We start from the raw sequence: 19,641 nt of genomic DNA, 5'->3' as shown, positions 1-19,641 counted from the left end.
CTAGGGGTAGGATGGGAATAAAACACAGACCTACTAGAGCATGGGCTTGAGGATATGGGGAGGGGGGAGGGTAAGCTGTGACGAAGTGAGAGAGTGGCATGGACATATATACACTACCAAACGTAGGGTGGATAGCTAGTGGGAAGCAGCCGCATGGCACAGGGAGATCAGCTCGGTGCTTTGTGACCACCTAGAGGGGTGGGATAGGGAGGGTGGGAGGGAGGGAGACGCAAGAGGGAAGAGATATGGGAACATATGTATATGTATATCTGATTCACTTTGTTGTAGGGCAGAAACTAACACACCATTGTAAAGCAATTATACTCCATTAAAGATGTTTAAAAAAATAAAATAAAATAAAATAACTACCCAAGATTCTACCATCCAAGAAAAAAAAAGAAATGAAGGTGAGTTATTTGTAGTGAGGTGGATGGACCTAGAGTCTGTCATACAGAATGAAGTAAGTCAGAAAGAGAAAAACAAATACCGTATGCTAACACATATATAAGGAATCTAAAAAAAAAAAAAAAAGAAAAAATGTTTCTGAAGAACCTAGGGGCACAACAGGAATAAAGATGCAGATGTACAGAATGGACTTGAGGACACGGGGAGGGGGAAGGGTAAGCTGGGACGAAGTGAGAGAGTGGCATGGACATATATACACTACCAAATGTAAAATGGATGGCTAGTGGGAAGCAGCCGCATAGCACAGGGAGATCAGCTCGGTGCTTTGTGACCACCTGGAGGTGTGGGATAGGGATGGTGGGAAGGAGATCCAAGAGGGTGGAGATATGGGGATATATGTATATGTAGAGCTGATTCACTTTGTTATAAAGCAGAAACTAACACCATTGTAAAGCAATTATACTCCAATAAAGATGTTAAAAAATAAAAATAAGATTGAATTAAAGCTCGGTATGAAGACTTCTTTACCTTCCTATAAATCCATTCTTTCTTTCTAGCTTCCATCTTGACCTCGGTGAAGAGCTTTTCCATGGAGCTTGTTTCCTATTACCTGTTTAATTTACCATAATAAGAATGTCCCTAAATGTGGTGAATCATTTCTATGTGGGTCTTACTTAGAGGTGAACAACAGCGCCATGACTCTATGATATCAGAATAGGCCATCTAATCACATGCTTTCAAAATTGACAGGGCACAAAAATTTCCTGGGGCACCTCATATTTTGATGAGGGAAATATAACTCAGAAAAATAAAATGGCCTGTGAAAGACTGCACATCTAGGATGTACAGAGCTGGGACTAGACCTTATGGTACCTGCATTTTGTTTTCTGGCCCAGGGGTCTTCTCACTACTTGACAAGTCTAATTAATGGAGAATGAGTCTGAAGATGTAAGGATAATTAGAATATAGTGGAAGCTTCCAAAGCAAGGAAATTCCATTAGAGAATGTTGATCAGGAGAGTATAAAATTTACTCAGTAGAGAACATTTATGTAGAGTAAAACCAAATAGGTATATTTTAAAAGATTATCCTTTCTGTCAAAGATTGCAGTTTCTAGATAGACACATAAAGAGGAAAAAAGAAAACGGCCTTCTATTTAGCCAGTCAGATCACCAGAAGCAATCTCTGCAATTAATGTGTGACCTACATAATAACCAGATCCTCCTCAGAACTAAATGATAATCCTCTGATACCAAATGACTTTGCCCTGGGCTAAAGGAAGTCACCTTGCCCACAGTGATGCCCCCTTCTCAAAGGCAGCTGCTTCCAATGACCGACTGAAACAGGGGCTATAACAACGTGGTCCCCTCGCCCTAATACAAGACAACTCTGAAGAGCCACGCCAGCTCCAGAGCTCCCTGTGTGATCAGCTGAGGTCTTTCTTGTGCCTCTATTATGATTTCACTTCTCCCTCTGTTCAGACCTGCTTTCGTTCCTCTGCCTTATGTGTTGTTCCTGAGAGTACTTCTCAATAAACTTTCCACTTGCAAGTTCATCCTGGGAACTGGACATAAAACAAACAGCTTAAAACAAACATTTGCACTTAACACATGTCATCTACCAACAATAGCACTGTCACTGATTAAACAGGGAAGCTCTGTGCTCTTCCTGAGCTACTGCAGCTGAGTTAAGGAGGGGAAGGGGTCCATTAGGGAGGCTCAGGGCTTCCATGTCTCTGCACAATTGTATTGTTTCTTAGACTCAGACGACTCAGTGACTCATCTCCAAAAGATTTCTAATCACTTCCCATATCCATAGAATTCATAGAGGCCATGAAATTCCCAAGAGGATACAGTTCTCAAAGGAAAAAAGTACAGACAGAAACTCAGAGACTGCAAGAGCCACGTCAGGTGGTCACAGCCAGCACTTTGCAAAATATACTGTCAGGAAGCAAACTTTTCCTTAGCCATCAACTCATAAATATGCAGAAGTTAATTAGAACAGCTATGATTCAACTGGAGTTTATTATGTACTATACTAACTTTAACCTATTTTATCTAATGTAGTTGTCAAAATAGCCTATGGTGTAGTGCTATTACTAACCCAAGTTTACAAATAAAGAGATAGAGACATGGTATACAGCTGGCGAGTAGGGGGGCCAAGGTTTAAACCCAGCAGTCTTAAGTTCAGACTCCAAAAGTTAACCACTTTATCATCCTACTTTTAAAGAACTGCTCTTTTAGTAATATACGGACAAAACAACATGCAGACTTAATAACAATGTTCCCCAAATAAGACATGGGCCTTGTTGAGCAACCAGAGTGAAATCAAGGACCCAGAGAGGAAGGTCACCCATGAGATCTGGCGAAGCATTTTCATCAGCTTCTTAACTGAAGAGGAGCTGGGACTGACAGCACCAATCCTGAGGTAGAGTTTCCTGTGCTCCTGGCTTCAACGGAGCAAACTCTCATTAGATAACATGTGTTCAGCCATTTACAGCGACTCTTCTAGTTGTCTACGGTGAATTTCAAAATAAAGACTGCCCTTTACTATAATTATTAGATACATATCTGAAATGGTTCCACTTCATCTAACTGAAAGAATAAGGTCTGGGTGTCCAGAAGGAGCAAAACTGGAGATGCAGCTCCCCTGTCTTAATACGGTTTTTTTGTTTTGTTTTGCTTTGTTTTCTCTGTGATATGCCACAGAGCCTCTAAAACTGCCATTCTCATCCAAAGAGAATTTAGGAAATGACTGACTTATGTCTCAAACTTAAAAAGAGGAGAAAGCTCAGAAAGAGTATGATTTGCTTATCCTGAACTCCAAGGTGGTTAATGAATATTCGCAGATGAGCTATCCATTCCAAGTACAGTAATTGTTAAGTACAGATCAAGAGTTTTTTTTTAATGAAGAAAATATATAATATTTTACAAGACAAAAATGAATTTTGAAGAATTATATTTCTGCTTTACTTTTGTATTTTTATGTATGGAATTATCATTTTATTATAACTCATAATGAAGATAGACTCTATAATTTATTGTAATTTCAAATGGGAAAGCAAGTGAAAATATTGCCCAGATCCACATACTAGGTAATTTTAAAATAAATGCATGTTGAAATTAATGTAAGAAAGGAGATTTCATTTTACTCTCTTGAGTAAAGTTAGTAAGTCTTACTACTAACCATCACTACTAAGTTATGGTTAGTAGAACCATCACTTTAATTTCAAGTTCTCTTTTTTTCTTAAACCATCACTAATAGGCAATAGGTTCAAAGCAGTGTCTGCCCTGGTCTGTAACATACTCTGCACTATTCATTCAGAGTGCAAACCTGGGGCTGTCACATAGCATCCCAGGAAGATGCACACACAGCGGAAGATCAGATAATAAGTTTTCCTATGATTGAAACAAAAACTTTGATCTCAGCAATTGTGTTATCTGGTACCCTTTAGGATCCATAATCTTAAGGAAAAAATAGTTTCCAATGAATTAATAATAGCCTGAGACTCAACACAGTGCAGCAATTTTCACTGCAGTAGTTGTTTCTTTTATAGTCACACTTGGTTAGTATTTGAAATTTGGAGGAATTGCAATATGCATGGTTTTCAAAGCCCTTTACAGAATTTCATTTTTATCATTCGGAAAGAGTCAATGAAAAGGTAATAAGAAAAGCTCTATGGGATATTTTTATAGGAGTGTCAGAAGCCAGTAAGTTAACTACATGAAAGAACCCAGATTGTACAGACAGAGTTTCAGCAGAAACACTTCAGAGACTTTATATGTAGTATTTTGACTTTTACATGCCCTGGGAGGAAAAAGAGTGCTGGCTACAAAATCAAATAAGGAGGGGAAAAGAACAAATCATATGCTTAAGAATAATTACAGTTTCAACTTTTCTACAAATGAAATGTGAAGTTTTAAAGATAAAGTGTAATGAAATTGAGCTTCTTTGGTGTGTTTAAAATATTGCCAAGAAAGAAAATTCTCATTTCCCGTGCTAACTCATCCGAGATTTCCACAATATGGAAGTTAGTCTGGGTAGCTTAACTGAATGATATCAACTTCTCCACAAGTCCATTTGCTCTTGTTTTGCTTTTAGTAGAGATGAAAAATATCAGATTGCCATCTCTATAAACTAAACTATTATAATTCAAGTCTGCATTAGGGTCACTCATCTGACACTTTTAAAATTAAAAGCATCTCAATTATTTTGACCTCTTCTCAAGCCATTAAACCTTCTTGTTAATTTTAGCAAACATTTAAAAATATTATTGTCATGATAATAAAAGCAATATTAAAATAGAACACTTCCTTGGCCATGAAAACCATAAATGAGAAGAAAAATCTGATAACAGCAAACAATGAACAGACCTATCATCAATATGAGTGCTTAATACTATGCTTCACTTAAAACTAAATTTCAGTGAGATTCGCAGGTCAGGTCCATCACTCTGACTAAGTCATATATTCCAAATAAAATGGCAGTAAGAAGCTGTATGTACATTGTGCATTTGTCATAAAGGCAGTTAAAACTAATATCATGTGGCTTAACCGACCTGTGGTTGCATTGGTGCCTGCTACTGCAGTTTCCCCAGTCTTTCTCTTCTCTTTCTCCAGATCAGCCAAATCATTTTGACAACCAACTGGTACTTTGGAATCCAGGCCAGCTTGATTTGAGAGCAGTTTCTTGGATCTGTCTACACAGAGACTCTGAAATGACACAGGCCAGGGTGATTGATTTCACAAGTAAATTATCAGTCCAAACTAAATGTTTCCCAGAGGTAGGACAAGGATAAACATTTATCATATGGCAAGTTATTTCTGTATATCTGAAACAGAACATTCTATATGTCAAAGTGAGTTACAGATTATATCTTCATCAACCTATTTTGGTAATCTAGGTGTTGAATTTTTTTAGGCAATCTAAGTGACTAAAATAAGAAGTCATCTCAGACACAGAATATCATCTTCAAAGACCATTTGTGTATATTACTTTCTTCTTGTGGAGTTTATAAAATATTTTTATTTAGAACTTTTTCACTCAGTTTTTATTCTTGTAGTTTAGTAATCCAGCATTTCATTACATATTACATAATTATTTATTATATAATGAACAGGATTCATTTTGTATTATCTGTACCTTTTATATTATAAAACTAATCATAATATTTACTTTAAAATAACCCACATTTTTATCAGCATTATGCAAATTTGATAAAGCTCCTCTAGTCAATTTTAGAATGATAATTCATCCTAACAATGAATTATTAAGGCAAAACATCAATGGACTCTAAAACACATCTCACATATAAGAAATGTCATAGTGTTTGATGTAGTACTGACATCTTGTATTCTTCAAAAGAATCATCAGATAGGAGCAAACACTAAAGACCTAAAAAGGAAATTGAACTTTCAGCATATTGCTTCATAGTGAAATTCAGAATAGAAGTTTTTCAGTTTGAATCTGATTACAAAATATTCAGATTCATAGAGTCAAAAGTAGCCAGTCAATTTTGGCCATCCACACTAGCCATTTTGGTTCACTAAAGGATAGCATAATGAACAACTTTCCTTAAGTTTCTCTTACAGACTTGTGTACAGCATTAAATTCATTAAATACTCATTAAAAGCTTGAATCAAAGGCTTTTAAAGCTTAGAAAGAGCCAATAAGGAAATTAGGGTCCAGAATGATTAAACAATTTACCCAAATTAACAGAATGAACAGTGCCACGCCTCAGGGATATGTCTCCCAACCCTTAGTCCAGTGCTCTTCCCATCACTCTGTGATCCATTTGTTCATTTATTCATTCAAAGTGGTGGACCAGTTGCACCAATGGCCCCAATTCTTCACTACTCTCTGTATCCATGTCCTTTCTGTGTAATCTTGCAGTGCCCTCCTACTGTGACTTGTCCATGTGACTTTTTCTGGACCAACGGAACATTGACACATGTGACACAGAGAGTTGAAAGATGCTTGCACAATTGGTTTTGCTCATTCTTGTCCTTCCCCTGTGCCATGAGAACATGCCTAGACTAGTCTTCCGTAGGTTGAGCAGGACAGAAAACAGAAACACGTTACCGAGTCATCCAAGCTAAGACAACCAACAGCCAGAAGAGACTCAAATATTTGGGCAAACCCAACCCAGAACAGCAAAAACTAATTCAGGTCAGCTGAAACCCAGAGCCTCATGAAAAATGTGCTTTTTGCTGGGTGCCACTAAGTTTTTCTGGTGAGTATGCAGCATTGTGTGGCAATAGATAACTGGCACATCCAACAACCATTTATATATAGTATCCCAGATACTAGGAGTATTGTGAGAATATAAACATAAATATAACTTAGTCTCTAAATTGTTCAACTACAATTTCTTAAACTGTTTAAGCAGAGAATTAAGAGTGTGGTAAGTCATTTGTAGATAATTCTCAAATTCCTTCTTAAATGACAAAAGATGGAATCCTGACGGTACTACCAGGGACAACTCAAAAGATCAGAGTTTGAATGTTGATACTAACTAGAACGAACCCACTACACTTGTTTACATTTGACTCATCCACAGCCCACAAAAAGCTAAGTCCATCACTTGAAATGAATTTTTAAATTTATTGTCAAGCATGTACTACCACATAGCTTTGAGAAAAAATACTTTTCCTAATTTTGAATTAGACACTTTGGAAAAAATATTATTATTTCAAGTTATTAGATGAGTATTAAATCATAGTTTCTCAGTATTGAGCAATAAACTAGATTAAAGAAGGAATGTAGCTTCCTGCTTTTTCATACCAAATTCAATTAATGATATTAAAACAGTGAGGAATTGAAAATGTTAGAAAAAGTTCATGCAAATTATGTAATTTATAGTATATCCCAGACTTCAGAGAAGAAACGCAGAATTTAAATAAAATTGTTAAACCTGAAAGCTTAACATGAAAGGTTGAGGAGAGAAAATGAACTCTTGGTCAGAATGGATCAAGTATTGCAAAGGCCTGGTGCTTCTTGGTGCAAACCTCTGGCAGGTTGGACATTTTATTTATTTTTTCTCTCTTTTTTTTTCTTTTTAACATCTTTATTGGAGTATAATTGCTTTACAATGGTGCGTTAGTTTCTGCTTTATGACAAAGTGAACATCTTCTTTATCCATTCGTCTGTCAATGGACACTTAGGTTGCTTCCATGAGGTTGGACATTTTATAATATTAGCATTTAATGCTAATATTAGCCTATTAGCATTTCAACAATTAAAAATCCCACTTTGCTAGAGGTAGTCCCCACATTTTGGTCTCCTCTAGTGAAGCTCTGTCAGGCTTTCCAGGCTCTTCTTTGCTTTAGTTATTACAGCCAAGCTCCTGTTCCCAGGCCCTAGTGAGGCAGTCATCTCTTAAGCTACTAACCCTGACACGTTCTCTAATCCTTGTTTCCTTAGCCCTTCCCTCCAGGTACCTGAGTCTTCAAACCATCTCCAGGTATTGATTTTCTGCTACAATAAAATTCTCATAATGCTCCATTTTTTACTGCCAATTGCTCTCCACTGAGCACCAGTTCCCCACCCCACCCCACCTCCCACTCTGCCCCCGTCTCTCTCTCCCTCTCTTCTCTGCTATCTCTCAGATTCTTCCACTGTGCCTTTGGAAATTTCATCGCATACTTAACTTTCTTTCAGAACATTTCCTCTACCTTCCAACCTTGACTAAAATTCCACTCTCCACTGAGGACAGCACTTCTGTTGCAAATGAAGATGGCTGCTTATTCCTCAACACCCTAGATACCCTCAGGCTGGTGATACTCTGGCACCTAGTGCTGTCCTTTGCATCCTTAACTCCTTTCAAAAAATCCCTGCTGCTTTGACATTCTTGCCATCTAGCTATGCACTATCTCCTTTATTGTTGGTATCATTTACCTACTAATCTCTAGTCACAATTCATCCTTCATAAAAAGACTGTTTTCTAGTCTAGCCCCATGATCCTGAATGATGTTCACATCTACACAAACATTCCATTCAACACCTTGACTGGATCTCCTTATTACAAATGAACTTTTCATTTCTCTACCTTAGGCTTTCACTCCCAGAGTCACGTCTGAAACCTGACATAACCTGAACATTTTCCACTTTCAGAATCACTTTCAAAATGTCCTCCTCTCTCACCTAATCTCCTGTCCTCAAGTAGAGTGTCTCTCTCTACTACAGCGAATGCTCTCACTTCCTAGAGTGCTTTTGCCACCAAGACTACACTTGGATCTCATTGGGACCTCAGATCCACTAGCTTTCTAGAATCTTTTCCTATTTTTCTCTACATAGCATCCATCCTAGTTCTAAAACTTAAGTCTGGTCTGTTATCTGTCAGACTTTACCTTTTCCCCATCAGCAGTATTTGCTGTGTCTAGTCACCTCCCTATGCTTGGCTTCTGACCAATCATTCTTAGTCTTTTTTGCTGGTTCAACCTCCTTTACCTAAACATTGACTGTAAAAGTTTCTCAAGGTTTTGTTATTGACCCAGCTGTCTTTTTACCATCCCTAGGTAATCCCAAAAATCACGTGGCTTAATTTACCATCTACTGTGTATGTTTATGATTCCAGGGGTGGGTGGGGAGAGATTTATGAAATGGGATAAGCCAGGGGTTTGTATGCCATGACAAGCACTCTGGACTCCAATTCTAATGTCCTTTAGCTCTACAATCCCACCCCTCTCCCCTCCTGTCTTGTGGCTCAGCTATTTCATTTGCTTAGAACATTGTTCACTAACTCTTCTTCCTTAATTTTACTAAGTCTGGGGCTCCTACAAGTTTCTCCTCAGCAATTTTCACAAATGCAATTAAATAATACCTGGTTTAATGTTTAGTGTCTATCTTCTGATTAAAATACAAATCCACTGAAAATAAAGACTATGTCTTTCCTATTCACTATTCTTAGTCCTTATTTCAGCACTTAAATATAGTAAATATTAAATAGCTATATATTAAATGAATGAAGAAATGCATGAATAATATACAGACTTAATTTTTATGACTTTTAAAGAAAAAGAGGCCAGCTTATCAATGACCAATACATAGTCACATGTTCACATGTTAGGAGTGATAGCCACTCACTCCTAACAGTAAAGCTTTTTATATAGTTGAAAGGCACAAACATTTTTAACTTCTTTTATCCATTAAAAAAACACATTGCAAATCCCATGCTTTTAAATGAACTCACTGCTGTAATCATTGCAAACACTATGGTTATGTAACATCCCATACATATATCTGATTCAAGTTAGATTGGTCACTATCTATGGAAATTATAAATCAAATAATGGTGATGCCAGGGAAAGTGAGAACTTAAGAACCGACTGTGTATACACATATTCCCGAGGCATGAGATTGTGCCTGACAATAATAGAAGAAATAAAACCCTCTGTCAGGCACTGCTGCAGTGATGTCAAGCTTTCAACCTGATGATCAAGTCCATAGAAAAATGAGAAAAATAAGATGTGTGCAAAGAATAGAGAGGAACACAGATAAATTTGAACTGGCAGGCCTCGGACCTTTGTGACCACTCTATAGTACTTGAAAAATAGATCCTGTTCATTTTGTGTAATTTCCATTTAACTTGTCATTAGAAATGAGTCATTAACATCCTGTCTGCTAATATAAAATGACTATTAAATTATTTTTCATGTTATTCTTGGCTTGGAGTTTGAGTACGGCTTTTAGTGTTCCTGCTGAAAGCAATGATCCAATTACAAGGTACTGGATATTTTCCTCATGTACAAAGAAAGGAACAAATAAACACTGCCCCAAAAAAGTCAACCCAGATGTCTATGAAAAAAATTGAAAGACTTTTTCAAATCTATCTTTCATCTCATACCTCAGGCCATGTTGTTGGGTAAAAATTACCCTTTTCCAAACAATTTATTGAGATTCCCAGTTCATGATTACATTCACTTTGTGTCTTTTCTCCCCAAGGGCAAATAAGGTTTGCTTTTCAAACTTAGAAAGCCATATAGGGACTGTCTTGGCCCAGGGACTAAACATCATCCACATTTAAAACAACATGAAGTATCCCAGATAATGTACTTTACTTTCTACTTTGCAAAAAATCAATCACTCTCCTAACAGACTAAAAAAAGTGACCTCCTTCTCTGCTTATATAAACAACTGCTCCTTTCCACTGCCTGTACTTTTTCATTTCAGAGTAGTGAACTCAAAGGATAGCTGAGAAGAAATTTCAAATGATATTCAGGAAAAAATTTTTCATGAACTTTCTTCCTCAGAATTAAATTCTACTTAAGACAAAAACAATAGTTAACAATAATTCAGAGCCTATACATTAAAATAAAGGATCAAAATCCAATCACAAGAAATACAGGTTTGCTGTGCACATTCAAATTATCATTCTGGGAGAACATGTAATCCTCTATATAGTCTTTCTAATATGTGTGTGTGTGTGTGTGTGTGTGTGTGCGTGTGTGTGTGTGTGCACGTGTGTGTTTGCATGTGTTTTCTGTTTTGTTTGTTATATGGTTGAATCACCATAAATAATTTAGAAGGTTATCAAGTGGTTTAGAAAAAGTAATAAATTCTCATTGTGCACTATACAGATTCAATTTAATGGAGACAAATGTTTGGGTTTTTTTCCTGAGGAGAATATTTAAACAAGCAAGACTATAAACTGAAAAATAATCTAAAATTGATCAATCCATATAAATAGTCCTCTCTTTCAGACAATAATCTGAGGTTTCACACAATTATCCATGTATACAAATTAGCTGCCTTTTCTACAAAGAAAACATTCTTCATACCAATTGAAAGAGATTGCTTTTGAGCTTGTTCCGCCCAATTCCAAAGACAAGCCACCTTTGACACTGTTCCTGTCCCTTCCAGCCTTAGGTTGTTTGCGGGCAGGGGGTGGGAGGGCATGGGGGTTGCCCAGGCCTGTAGTAGGCAGGCCTCATTTCTTCAGCCCATCAGAAGCCCATCTCCACCTTTTCCGTTCCCAGAGCTTCAGGCTGTGGCCTTCCTGGGTGAGACCCTTTGCTGGCATCACTTACCCTCCTCAGCCAGGGCTCTTCCCCCCTCAACTATGCACACCTTCTTCCGTTGGGATCACACTGGCCGGGCTCTGAGCTGGCGACTGACTGGAGGCCTCAGCAACAGTCCCAGGTGCATGCATGTGGCTTGACACTTAGATGCTCTTGCACCTAATTGTGATGAACAGGTGGGACCAAGCCCCTTTTTCCCAGCCTGCTCCATGTATCATCAGAAGCTCAGACATTTAAAAGAGTTGGGGTTTTCTATTTGCCTTGCCCTTTCCTTCGGGTCAGAGTAGAGACAATTGGCCCATGAAAAAGAAAGATGCCTGTACTGCTTCCCTAGTTGCCCGGATAAGAGATGAGAACCTTCCATCTCCGCCCTTCAAGGACCTCCTCTTCCTGCTGGACTTGCTGGGACCAGGTCCAAAGAAGACTATCCCTTTTGGATCTGTGATTCGAGATCTTATCACCCATCATACATCATACATCACAGATTATACGATGTTTTCTGGGAAAGAAGCCCTTCATTTACTATTAAGCCTACTTTAAACCTTTAAGCCTACTTTCAAAGACCTGTTTCCAGAACATATTATGTACTAAAGGAAGATATTATAACTACTCACATATTTCAGTTGCATCATTCTCTCTTTGCTGAAAACTGGCAACTAGACAATTTGACATCTAGAAGTCCCACCATCCTGATGTGATGTTGATTTGGCCACTGCCTTGGGAAAAATCAAATCCTAGCTTACAAATGCAAGAAGAACTCAATATAATCACACACCTTGATTGAAAGAAATTTAAGAATTTTCCTCCAGACTCTCAGGGCAGAGAACCTCTTTACACTCTTCTGTCAAGCTCAATTCAATCTACTTCTTGCCATTCTAATATTCTATGAATTTAGCCAAAGATGAAATGGACACGAGGTAAATGCTTAACCAACATATCTTTATTTTAAAATAAGGTCAGAAGAGACAGCTAACCTATACATTTGTTATTCTTAAGGAAATAAATGAGAAGTCTGGCTGCCCTCAGAGATGTTTGCCTCATTAGATAATGGACAAGTGTGCAAAAACGTTTGCTATTTTAGAGCTGCTGTGACAAGTGCATCCCCTACAAAATACCAAGGTTGCCTTACTTATAGTGTTGCTATTATGAACACTGGAATAGCTCTTTGTGTATAAATAAATTTTTTTCTTTATTTTGCCTTCCTGAAAATTTTTAAAGTTTTAATTCACATGGTTATTATTTATAACTTTCATGGCTCCTATCTTAATTGGAAAATCCTAACTCTTAGACTCTGTAAGGGTAATTTGTGGCCAAAGGGCAGGAAAATTAATCTTAATCTGAATTGGAGGACAGAAATTGCAGCAACATAAATTATGTGACACACTTTTTTTGTTTAGATTAGGTTTTGGTGAAATTAGTTTTGAATCAGTAGACATATGAATAGCATTTGAAAAATGTCCAGCAGAGCAATGCTTGCTGCAGATGGCAGATGGGAACTGCAGTGTACCATATAATAGTTCTGTATCTATAAAAGGAATTCTAAATTCATTTCTTAAAAATTACATTTGAAATCTTTTTAACCTTCTGGGTGTTAGAACACAGCCTTTCACATGAGTCTTTGAAAGGCATCCATCCTGGCAACCTGATTTAAAGCGTTGCTATACTATTATTTGAGCTAGCAACAATTTTGTTGAGTACGATTTACTATTTCTTCAGCTATTTGCATTATATGAAATGTTAAATGGCATTCTTGCCATCAAAGTGTTGCTAAAATGTAAAAATCCCCTGCTATTGTGAACAAGAGACCAACATAGGATGTAGTCCTCGAAGGCTGCTTCCCACCTCCTCACCTCAAGCCTGGCAACATTCCTTTGAAACCCTTTCCCATGAAGGCTGCCTTTCTGACCTCTTTCTACTCACACACACTATTCCCCAACCCCTTTATAAAGCACTGTCTGGCACCACCATCCAACAACTTCTCTAAATTTCTACACAATCCTGGCATGACCCTTCCATCATCTCCAGGATCCTCTCCCACTTTGCTCACAATGTCCTCTTCGGCTCCTGTTCTGCTCTTTGCCCTCCCTCTACAAGCATGACATCAGAGGACTTTCATGCTCACACCTCTGTGGAACTTTATTTTCTACTCTTTTTTAACCTCTTGTAAGTACAGTCAGAACTTGGACTTCATTGTTCCTCAGAATTTCTCCATCATCAAGATCTTGAGTTCTAGGACCCTCCTCTGTGCTCACACTTGCTTAGCCCTGTTCTTTCCTCTCAGTCTTCAAGTCACTTCTTTCTATCAGCATCCTCCTTGCCTCACTTGTTTTCCTACCCAAGGGGTCCTTAGAGCCCACATGTTAACAGTTTTCTCACTGTGGTTGTGAGATTCTCATTTTCCATTCCAATCTCTTTGCCAATCCCTAATAGTCACTTTCTGTTCTCTCACCCACAAAGAGGTAGCTCATTGCTGGTTTAAAAAAAAGTCTTATAATTTTCCTATTTGTCTCTGACATAAGTTCATGTTGCCTGGTGACATCGGGTCCTCAGTGTTGCTCAGTAATCTGAGGATCTCTGCTTCAGTTCCTTGTGAGGTATCCATAGATGATGTTCCAAACTCTTTTCCTCCTTTATCAAGCTCACAGTTGCAACCTGGCATTCCTCAGTCATAGGACGTTATGTAATCACTTAATTTATTGATATCATGGCCATCTGAAATCAATTTCCACAGCTTTCTTGTCTTTTCTTAGAAAGTCACTAATCTCTCTTCTTTCTTACTTACTTACAAAGCGTCCTGCCCTCTTTATTAAGTAAGTGCCTCTTCCTCTGACTGTGACCCTTTCTCTCCCACTTTGCCCTTGACTCAATTACTCTGCCCACTTCTACTCTATTCTCTGACTCTGCCTCTCCATTTCTTCATTCGTCTTCGGCCAAACTTTAGTGAGAGTGATCTATTCTTACTGCTCCTTTTCCTTCCCTCCCACTCACGTATTAACGGGTATTTACTGCATGGAATCTGGTTTCTGTTCCTACCACTTGATTAAAAATATTTTCACCAATAACTTTCTAATCGTCAGTCATAAATCCCATGGCCTTTATTCAGACCTCGTGGTTCCCAAGATTTTGGCTGCACATAACTGTTAAGCACCTCACATTTTTTTTAATACGTTTTCCCCTCGGTCTCCAGAAACACTGTATGTACTCTCTTGGATCCTCGTTCACGCATCTCTTTCTCCATCTTTCCACTTTCCTACCAGCCTCTAAATCAGTGATCTCTAAACCATTCTGATCGCGTGTTCATAACAAAAATAAATTTAAGTATAAAACATAAATTTGATGCATGTGCCAATACATAAAAGTACATATAGTTATGTGTATTTACTCTACTAATTCATCATATGCATTATAAAACTCAAAGTAGAAACTTTAAAAATAATAAAGTTGAAGTAAAAATATTTTAAGCAAAATTTTATTTAATTTATTGATAATACTGAGAAAAATGATTGAATAGTTTTCATTATTTTCTAAATCTTGGTTTAACACTTTGTGTTATAGCGATTCAATTGTTTCCTTCACAATCCAGTTGATTTATAAACTGAGTTTAAATGGTTAAACTGAGTATAAACCACAAAAAATGATGCTTCACAAAAATACATTGATCCAAATGGGAAAAGTACATTGTTAATCGCTCTCACTAAATCATGAGGCATATTTTTCAACAATGTCTACTAATTTTGCAAAGATAATGTTGAAAGTTAGCTAGTAACACCCTATCTTCCCTAATGTACAACTGTTTTTTAAAAACTAAACAGATTTAAGTTGATAGTTAGTTAATTAATACTTTAACTATTGTGTTCAAAACCCACTGAAATTCTTTGGAAGAATTTGTAAATGGTTAAAAGTTTTGTTTCTAAGTTTTTAAAGTTTGTAAGATGAGAGGTTTTATATGTTGCACATTGTTTTCAGGAATGAAAGCACATAGCATTCAGAAATATTTCAAAACAATACATTTTAAAAATCTTCATTATAGATGATTCTTTTATGACAGTTATTTTTTGTCCTTTTAATTGAAGGACCAGCTCAATTGTGAACGTGTGTGTGTATTCCTCTAGGTTACAGACTACCAACAGGCACTTGGAGTCACATTTAGGTAGGCAAATGTGAACACTTGACTTTTTGTGAAATAAATCTTAATACTAATAATCTTCAATTTTGGAAAAAATAATTTGTCATAATTTATAAATAAATCTTTATATGGCACAAGAGAATGCCATAATCATTCCCCACCTCACAAAGTTTAATGAGGATACTAATATATTTTTTACTTTTGTTTCTATAGATTAACCATATTCAAAACATCCTGCAGGACTTTGTAAACTTCTAGCTACAATTTCTTTGCTATCGTAACTTGCGTATAATGACACTGGGAATGCATTTCATATGTGGATTCATCACTCTAACCTTCCTGTAGGATCACTTTTAAAACTTCTCGACAAGGCAGCTCCTCTATCAACTAGTTGGACTTAGTTCACCCATAAATCAATGCTTTCACTAAAGAAATTATTAAGGTATAGAATCATGGCTTCTCCAATGCATCAAAAAATACTTTATGGGTTTCATTACTGAAGCACAATCTAGCAAATATAATAAACATGCATGTCAGGAAAAAACTGAACTCTCTTGCAACTTTATGGAAAATCTCCCTCACTGAGTCATTTGTTTGTACAAATAATAATAATAGCTAACATTTATTTTGTGCTTACTAAGTGTCAGGCACTATTCTATGCCTGTTACATGTATTAGCATATTGAAATCTTCAGCATTTTTTGTCTATACATCTTCTAAGAGTATTTTCATAAAGTGAAATGGTTTTAATTTGTCACCATATTGCTTCTTTGTATTACATTGGTCATTTTTAGGAAGAACTAGTTTACACAATAATATGTAATTCTTTTCTTTACTACTATTGGAAAAACTCAAAAGAGTTAATATTAATTTTAGTGAACTTTAAATATAATGAAGTACTGGATTTAGAATAACATAATTATAAACAGCACTGACTATAGACAATTGTCTTCATATTCTTACTGCTTAGTTTTAAAATATATTGTTAATCACTAAAGTTTCATTTTCGCAGTTGCTAATGTCACATAACACAGTACAAAATATGGTGAAGTTCGTTGTCGCTTAGAGTGGTTGTAAATCCTTATTTCAATCTTTTTGATAATTTCAACTTTTTGGCTGACATCTTCATGGGGATGATTAATTCATCTTTTTTTTTTCCCTTTAATGTGGCTGATGGAGAAATATTAGAAGTGTGAAAATTGTCAATTCTATTTTTTGTTTTGCTTACATTATAAGTACAATATTTTATGATTTTTTTTTTTTTTTTTTTTTTTTTTTGTGGTATGCGGGCCCCCCTCTGCTGCGGCCTCTCCCGTTGCGGAGCACAGGCTCCGGACGCGCAGGCTCAGCGGCCACGGCTCACGGGCCCAGCCGCACCGCGGCACGCGGGATCCTCCCAGACCGGGGCGCGAACCCGGCTCCCCTGCATCGGCAGGCGGACGCGCAATCACTGCGCCACCAGGGAAGCCCTAAGTACAATATTTTAATAAATTTATTTACTAAGGTATATAATACTCTCAGAAAAATGCACACATAATGAGAGCTCAATGACTTGATACAGATTGGATGCACCTATGTAACCACTACCACCTATGTAAGATCTGAAAATATAATGTTAGTAGTACCTCAGCAGCTCCCTCATGCCCCAACCCACTCACATTTCCAATTCCTCTTCTCCAAAGCTAAACACTATCTTGACTTCTAATATCATAGATTAGTTTTCTTTCTTGTTTGGAAACTTTATATACTGTGAATAACAGAGTATGTTCTCTTTTGTGTCTGGATTCTTTCTTTTTATCCATAACTTCATAGAGTATTCTGTTGTATGAATATACCAAAATTTATTTATGTACTCTACTACTGAAGAACATTTGAGCTGTTTCCAGTTTTTAGCTATTACAAATAATACTGCTATAAATATTCCAATGCATGTCTTTTTGTGCACATATATACACGTATCTTCTGGGTGCACATATACGTACATTTCTGTAGGCACATAATTGTTAGGTCATAGAGGGTATTTATGCCCAGCTTTAGCAGATCTTGCAAAATGATTTCCCACATTATATTCTTATAAGCAGTATATGAGTTTCAGTTTCTCCATATTCTTGCTAAGATTTGGTACTGTCAGTTTTTTTATATAACTACTCTGTGATTCTGTAGTATTATCTTACAGTGGTTTTAATTTACACTTCCCAGATGACTAATGAGATTAAACCGTTCTTCAGTGTTATACTGGTCATTGTGAAGTACCTATTTTGTGAAGTAAACATTCAAGTGTTTTGCCCATTTTCTCTATTGTGTTGTCTGTATTTTTGTCATCGATTGGTAAAAGTTTTTTATATACTCTGAATACAAGTCTTTTTTACTATCTCTTATTTATTTTATAAATAGACTTCCTCACTCTGTAGCTTATCTTTTCACTCTTTTAATGGTGTCCTTAGTAGTATAATCTTTAATCTACAGTATTTTTTCTGTAATTTAAAAAAATTGTCCATTTTGTGAGATTTGGTTTTGTTTAACCTGGAAAATACACTTTTCAAATACCTTGGCCAGGTTTATCAAATCTGCAGTGTAGTGCAATTTCCTGAAATCAAGGGTGCCACTGTGTACCTAGGCAGGGTCCCATCTTAGGGATACCCACTCTCTGGAAACAGAAACAAGATCCAGTGGCCAGAACTGCTCTATAATTTGAGTTAACAATGATCATCAACAACTGCTAACTTTATAAAAACAAAACAAAACAAACCCCCCCAAAACAAAAGACAACCAGGTGTTATGTATCTCTTGCTAGAAATACGTAGCACTTTTTATAGAGTAGCCTTTCCAAAAAATCAAATCTGTATTTTTCGAGCTTCAAGATTCAACTATCAATGCACAAGAAAACACATCAGAACATCTTGAAAGGAAGCCCACTCACAGGCAAAGCAATCTTAGAATGTATGACATCTAGAACATATTTCATCTAGAATATATCACATGTGGTAGACCAGGAAAAAAAAAACAAACTGATATACAGAAATCCTAAGTGAAGTGTAAGAAATCTAAAAATAGAAGGTTTTGGAAAACAACAAAGGGCCCTAAAATATCACAGTTAATTCCAGTTTCTACACAAGTTGCTCTATGTAACTGGCAAAAGAAAAAGCATTTCCACTCCTGCTTCCCAGCAACCACAGGGAAACAATCGGCAAACTTCATGCTGTGGAAAACTATAGAACTAACCCAGTTTCTCCAACAAGTTGAGAAAAAAACAGGAAGAAATCTATAGATTAAAAGAGACTTGAAAACATGTCATTCAATTGCAATGTATACTCCCTATTTAGATCCCGATTCAAACTGTAAGAAAACATTTATGAGACAACCAGGCAAATTTGAATTCTAACTTGATATTTTATAACATTAAGGAGTTATTGCTAATGTTTTCAGGTATGACAAAGATATTGTTTGTTCTAAGAATCCCTACATTTTAGAGATAGCCACTGAAGTATTTGCTGATGAAATTAAGTAAAATTATGTCTGCTGTTTTTTTTCCCCTCTCCAAAATATCAGTGGGGCTGAAGAGTGAGGGATATAGGTGAAACAAAATTTGTTTTGAGTTGGTAGTTGATGAAGCTGGGTGAGGGATACCGGGAAGTTTATTATGCTCTTCTTTCTATGTTTGCATGTACTTGAAATTTTCCAGAATAAAAAGTTAAAAAGTAGTTTGGCCTAACTTGAGATCAGGACAATAATAAACTCATGTACAATGTGAGGACACATGAAAAATATAGTGAATTTCAGAAAATAGGCTATAGTTTCTTAAATCTTCTTATCTCTCTAAAGTTGAGGTTGGTGGTTAGTTCTTGGCCAGGATGATATAGATAGGTCTCCTACAGTCTCAGAGGAGGAGAATTTCAGAGACCTGACTCTACTGCTCTAGGAGCTATACAAGAAATTGCAGTTTGGACAATGTTGCAGGGAGTGGGGGAGGGGTCAAGGAGCAAGGCTGCAATCTAACAACAAGGCGGAGGGAAGGAATAAAAATAGGCTGCCTAGGGCTTCCCTGGTGGCGCAGTGGTTGAGAGTCCGCCTGCCGATGCAGGGGACGCGGGTTC

At 36.9% G+C, this 19,641-nt stretch overlaps 1 protein-coding gene across 1 annotated transcript in view; it reads right to left on the bottom strand.

Annotated features, from left to right (window-relative positions):
• Positions 1-19,641, bottom strand: part of THEMIS (thymocyte selection associated) — a 178,491-nt gene that overhangs the window by 13,304 nt on the left and 145,546 nt on the right. The window contains exon 5 of the mRNA XM_028494728.1: positions 4,963-5,116. Within this exon, the coding sequence (XP_028350529.1) occupies positions 4,963-5,116 (154 nt within the window). The remainder of the gene's footprint in view (positions 1-4,962; positions 5,117-19,641) is intronic.

The sequence above is a fragment of the Physeter macrocephalus genome, chromosome 10 (assembly GCF_002837175.3).
Source record: "Physeter macrocephalus isolate SW-GA chromosome 10, ASM283717v5, whole genome shotgun sequence".
Taxonomy (NCBI): domain Eukaryota; kingdom Metazoa; phylum Chordata; class Mammalia; order Artiodactyla; family Physeteridae; genus Physeter; species Physeter macrocephalus.
This window is presented reverse-complemented; position numbering and strand designations above follow the sequence as displayed.